The sequence below is a fragment of the Salvelinus namaycush genome, unplaced genomic scaffold, assembly GCF_016432855.1.
Source record: "Salvelinus namaycush isolate Seneca unplaced genomic scaffold, SaNama_1.0 Scaffold277, whole genome shotgun sequence".
Classification (NCBI taxonomy): Eukaryota; Metazoa; Chordata; class Actinopteri; order Salmoniformes; family Salmonidae; genus Salvelinus; species Salvelinus namaycush.
This window is the reverse complement of record NW_024059641.1, coordinates 244,068-249,658: the sequence shown is the minus strand read 5'-3', so window position 1 is coordinate 249,658 and position 5,591 is coordinate 244,068. Positions and strand designations below refer to the sequence as shown.

The window sequence follows — 5,591 nt, the reverse complement described above, 5'->3', positions numbered from 1 at the left end:
TCCAAATCCAGACCTCCATGGGTTGATACATTTGATTTCCATTGATAATTTTTGTGTGATTTTGTTGTCAGCACATTCAACTATGTAAAGAAAAAAGTATTTAATAAGAATATTTCATTCATTCAGATCTAGGATGTGTTATTTTAGTGTTCCCTTTATTTTTTTGAGCAGTGTATATATTTCCCCCAAAAATATATGGGGGATTGGAAATGATGCAGACAATTACATTGATGGAAGCAACATTCTTTCCTCAATATTAAGCTGATCCCTTAAAGAAACAGAGTCACTGACAACAACCACAACGACACAGGTGTGGCTTTAGGTTCTGACACAAGAAACAAAACAACAGAAACACAAATTCTCAGTCAAAAACACAAGTCAGAACACAGTCTCTCTATTCTCTCATGTGCTTTCAGGTCCTCTGACTGGGAAAATGTCTTCTCACAATGAGAGCAGTGGTAGGTCTTCTCCTCCTGTGTATGTATTCTTTCATGCTTATTCAGATGCCTTAACCGGTTAAATCTCTTTCCACACTGGGAGCAGTGGTAGGTCTTATCCCCTCCTGTGTGTGTCCTCTCATGCCTAGTCAGACCCCCTAACTTGGTAAAACTCTTTCCACACAGGGAGCATTGGTAGAGCTTTTCTTGTGTGTGTCCCCTCTCATGCTTTTTCAGACTCGTTAACCACCTAAAACTCTTTTCACACTGGGAACAGTGGAAGGGCTTTTCTCCTGTATGTATTCTCTCATGTGCTTTCAGGTGTAGTAATCGGGTAAAACTATTTCCACAGTAGGAGCAGTGGTGTCGTCTCGCTGGTTTGGGCGTCTCTGTGTCTGGTTCCTCTGAAGGACTCTTTCTGCTGTCAGAGTGAGAGTCTGGTCTCTCTCCTGCCAAAGACAGAGTCATTTGTTTAATACTAAAGAGAGACCTGAATGAAATCTCCACATAATAAAACTGCTTTCCTATGTGGTTTAATCCAGACTAGATCCCTCAATAACCCGAGGTCAGTCTTCACAACATTACATCATTAAAAATAACATTACAGGATTAAAATCCAGACGGAAAAAATTTACACAAGAAGCAACCTAATATCACACAGTCAATCTAGTCATTTAGTAAATCTTAAATGTAGTAAATTTAGTAGATCTTAACACACTCCCATTCACCATTCTGAGATTTAAAAACAAATGATGTAAATGATGTAGAGCTCCAAATCTAATTTCTCAGGGAATGTCATGATGTCATAATAAGAGCTCTATAATAATAGATAATGTCATGGTTACAGGCTGAGCAGAGCTCTATAATAATAGATAATATCATGTTTATAGGCTGAGCAGAGCTCTGTAATAATAGATAATGTCATGTTTATATGCTGAGCAGAGCTCTATAATAATAGATAATGTCATGTTTATAGGCTGAGCAGAGCTCTGTAATAATAGATAATGTCATGTTTATATGCTGAGCAGAGTTCTATAATAATAGATAATGTCATGTTTATAGGCTGAGCAGAGCTCTATAATAATAGATAATGTCATGTTTAAAGGCTGAACAGAGCTCTAATAATAGATAATGTCATGTTTATATGCTGAGCAGAGCTCTATAATAATAGATAATGTCATGTTTATAGGCTGAGCAGAGCTCTGTAATAATAGATAATGTCATGTTTATAGGCTGAACAGAGCTCTATAATAATAGATAATGTCATGTTTATAGGCTGAGCTCTATTATCTAACTATAGCTTGACAACATTCATCTGTTTTCGTGATATGTATTATCTAACACTCACAATTTCTTTCCTTTTTGGTTACTAAGCAGTTCAATCAACATTTAGCAACTACATTAAACTAGCAACATTAGCAAACCCATTAGCTATATTTCAGAGGTTAAAAGTTGGATATGAAATGAAATGTGTCACGCAGTCGAATTTTACAATATACAGAATGTCGCACAAAATGTGTACATATTACTCTTTTGAAAACTCTCAAAACCTAACTTAACTACAACCTAACTTGACTACAACCTAACTTGACTACAACCTAACTTGACTACAACCTAACTTGACTACAACCTAACTTGACTACAACCTAACTTGACTACAACCTAACTTGACTACAACCTAACTTGACTACAACCTAACTTACTAACCTAACTAACTAACCTAACTTAAATAAAACCTAACTTAACTACAACCTAACTTGACTACAACCTAACTTGACTAAAACCTAACTTAACTAAAACCTGACTTAACTAAAACCTGACTTAACTTACATGAATTGCAATGAAAATCGGTGGTCAGCTAGCTAGAAGGGTGTATGTAGTCGTAGTTAATATTATTATTGTTTCTTGTTGACTATTCTAATTGAAATCATTCACGGTAAGGTAGTTATGTTGGATAAATAAAACACATAAGAAGCCGTATGTATCTTACATTAAAGGGCCAATGCAGCCGTTTTTAATCTCAACATCAAATCCTTTCTGGGTAACGATGAAGTAGCTTCCTGGTTTTGTTTTCAAAGATGTCCACTGTCTGGGTGTTCACTTCCCCCACGGGTTACTATAGCAACACACACCACTCCCCGTGGTTACTATAGCAACACACATCCCCTGTCATTTATATCTTGTTTGTCAATTCTGAGTGACATTAAAGTTGTGAATTTGCTAATCCATTGTTAAGGTTTTGTTGGTGACCCGCTCTTTGGTGGTTTACACATCTTACAGTGTAGTTATCAATTCCTCCATTAAATAATAACACATTCAAGCATCAACATTCAGTAGAACGCTGCTTTAAAACCACGCATCAGTTCATCAATAGTTTGTGCTCCTGTTTTTAAGACAGTACTTACTGGTCTTAATCAGATCTCCTGTCTCCTCCTCCTGTTCTTGTTCTTCCTTCTCTTTCAATGTGACAGTCATCTCTCCCTCCTTCACTCCAAAAACGGCATCCTCCTCTTCTTTTACTGTAACACCCTCCTCCTCTTTAACTCTGAACGTGTCTTTCTCTTCTTCTTTCAGGGTAACAGCCTCATCCTCTACTTCTTGTTTTATTGTAACATCCTCTTCTTCCTTCTCCTCTTTCAAGACAATGTTCAGCCACACATCCTCTTTCTCCGTCCAGCAGACCTCTTCTTTAGCAGGAGGAGAGTAGAATAGTGAACTCATGGTCGGGGATGTTAGGTAGCTAGTTAGCATTAGCGACTAGCCTAGCGCTAGGCAAATTTAAGGCATCTGCCTGACTAACAATGTAAATATGAAAATAAATGTGGCAACTAGCTATAAAACGGAAGTATGTTTAAAACACATAGGCAAATACGCACTGAAATAGTCTAAAAAGCTTGAACGTTTAGGCTATGTCGCCTATCATGCTACTGAAGTGACTGACTCGCTGTTGTTGATGAAAAAGCGTCCCATCCACTAGATTACACGTCACACTGGCAGCATGGCCTGGAAAAAAACACATCGCCATCTGCTGACTGGAGTGGATATACCGCAGTTATTTGATTTATTTAATCTTACATTTAACAAGGAATACGCCCCACTGCTGGAATAATCAGCAGATCTCATTCAAATTGGACGTGTTAATGCTGCTCAGGAAGTTTAGATTGAGGACCTAGAAGGTGAAAATGTAACTGTTGTTTATTTTTTGTTTTATTTTCACCAGGTAGGCCAGTTGAGATCAAGTTCTCATTTACAACTGCGACCTGGCCAAGATAAAGCAAAGCAGTGCGACAAAAAACAACACAGAGTTACACATGGGATAAACAAACGTACAGTCAATAACACAATAGAAAAATCTGCATACAGTGTGTGCAAATGGAGTAAGGAGGTAAAGCAATAAATAGGCCATTAGTGGCGAAGTAATTACAATTTAGCAATTTACACTGGAGTGATAGATGTGCAGATGAGGATGTGCAAGTAGAAATACTGGTGTGCAAAAGAGCAGAAAAACAAAAACAAATATAGGATGAGGCAGTTGGTTGGATGGGCTATTTACAGATGGGATGTGTACAGCTGCAGCGATCGGTAAGCTGCTCTGACAGCTGACGCTTAAAGTTAGTGAGGGAGATATAAGTCTCCAAAAGGCGGCCAAAGGAGGTGTTGGCTTTGGGGATGACCAGTGAAATATGCCTGCTGGAGCGCGTGCTACGGGTGGGTGTTGCTATGGTGACCAGTGAGCTGAGATAAGGCGGGGCTTTACCTAGCAAAGGCTTATAGATGACCTGGAGCCAGTGGGTTTGGCGACGAATATGTAGCGAGGACCAGCCAACCAGAGTGTACAGGTCGCAGCGGTGGGTAGTATATGGGGTTTTGGTGACAAAACAGATAGCACTGTGATAGACTACATCCAATTTGCTGAGTAGAGTGTTGGAGGCTATTTTGTAAATGACATCGCCAAACTCAAGGATCGGTAGGATGGTCAGTTTTACGAGGGTATGTTTAGCAGCATGAGTTAAAGGAGGCTTTGTTTTGCGAAATAGGAAGTTGATTCTAGATTTAATTTTGGATTGGAGATGCTTAATGTGAGTCTGGAAGGAGAGTTTACAGTCTAGCCAGACACTTAGAATATGTGGACAACTACAAATACCTAAGTCAGAACTGCCAAGAGTAGTGATGCTAGTCGGGCGGGCGGGTGCGAACAACAATCGGTTGAAGAGCATGCATTTAGTTTTACTAGCATTTAAGAGCAGTCGGAGGCCACGGAAGGAGTGTTGTATGGTGTTGAAGCTCGTTTGGAGGTTTGTTAACACAGTGTCCAAAGAAGGGCCAGATGTATACAGAATGGTGTCGTCTGCGTAGAGGTGGATCAGAGAATCCCCAGCAGCTAGAGCAACATCGTTGATATATTCAGAGAAAAGGAGTCAGCTCGAGAATTGAACACTGTGGCACCCTCATAGAGACTGCCAGAGGTCCGGACAACAGGCCCCCCGATTGACACACTGAACTCTATCTGATAAGTAGTTAGTGAACCAGGCGAGGCAGTCATTAGAGAAACCAAGGCTGTTGAGTCTGCCGATGAGAATAAGATGATTGACAGAGTCGAAAGCCTTGGCCAGGTCGATGAAGACGGCTGAACAGTACTGTCTTTTATTGATGGTGGTTATGATATCGTTTAGGACCTTGGCGTGGCTGAGGTGCACCCGTGACCAGCTCGGAAACCAGACTGCATGGTGGAGAAGGTACGGTGGGATTCGAAATGGTCGGTGATCTGTTTGTTCACTTGACTTTCGAAGACTTTAGGGCCACAACTGGGATGCCAAGAAACCCAGACTCATGCTGCACCTGCTCATGAGTGGAGGAACAAACACTCTCAGTCCTACCGAAGAGGTGGAGAGCAGCATCGCCCAAGAGGCAGAGGCACACCATATGGAGGCCACCTCCCCATTGCACCACAACACTATAGAGAACCCCTCTGCACCACAACACTATAGAGAACCCTCTGCACCACAACACTATAGAGAACCCTCTGCACCACAACACTACAGAGAACCCCTCTGCACCACAACACTACAGAGAACCCCTCTGCACCACAACACTACAGAGAACCCTCTGCACCACAACACTACAGAGAACCCCTCTGCACCCCAACACTATAGA

The 5,591-nt window shown here is 40.9% G+C and overlaps 1 protein-coding gene across 1 annotated transcript; it reads right to left on the bottom strand.

The window, feature by feature from the left end:
- Positions 1-203: 203 nt before the first annotated feature.
- On the bottom strand, positions 204-5,360 carry LOC120039523 (zinc finger protein 596-like). The gene is made up of 3 exons (XM_038984931.1): positions 5,215-5,360; positions 2,843-2,886; positions 204-886 (listed from the first exon to the last, which is right to left on the bottom strand). The coding sequence occupies exons 1-3, from the start codon at positions 5,358-5,360 to the stop codon at positions 366-368; spliced, it is 711 nt and encodes a 236-aa protein (XP_038840859.1). The 3' UTR covers positions 204-365.
- Between the last annotated feature and the right edge of the window lie 231 nt (positions 5,361-5,591).

Bases quoted from the DNA above. Each gene is read 5' to 3' on its own strand.
- LOC120039523 (XM_038984931.1), bottom strand. From the start codon at position 5,360: ATGGTGTGCCTCTGCCTCTTGGGCGATGCTGCTCTCCACCTCTTCGGT. The intron at 2,887-5,214 runs GTGAACAAACAG...GAAAGAGAAGGA, and splicing joins CTAAAGTCTTCGAAAGTCAA to AGAACAAGAACAGGAGGAGG. The intron at 887-2,842 runs GTAAGTACTGTC...TGTCTTTGGCAG, and splicing joins AGGAGATCTGATTAAGACCA to GAGAGAGACCAGACTCTCAC.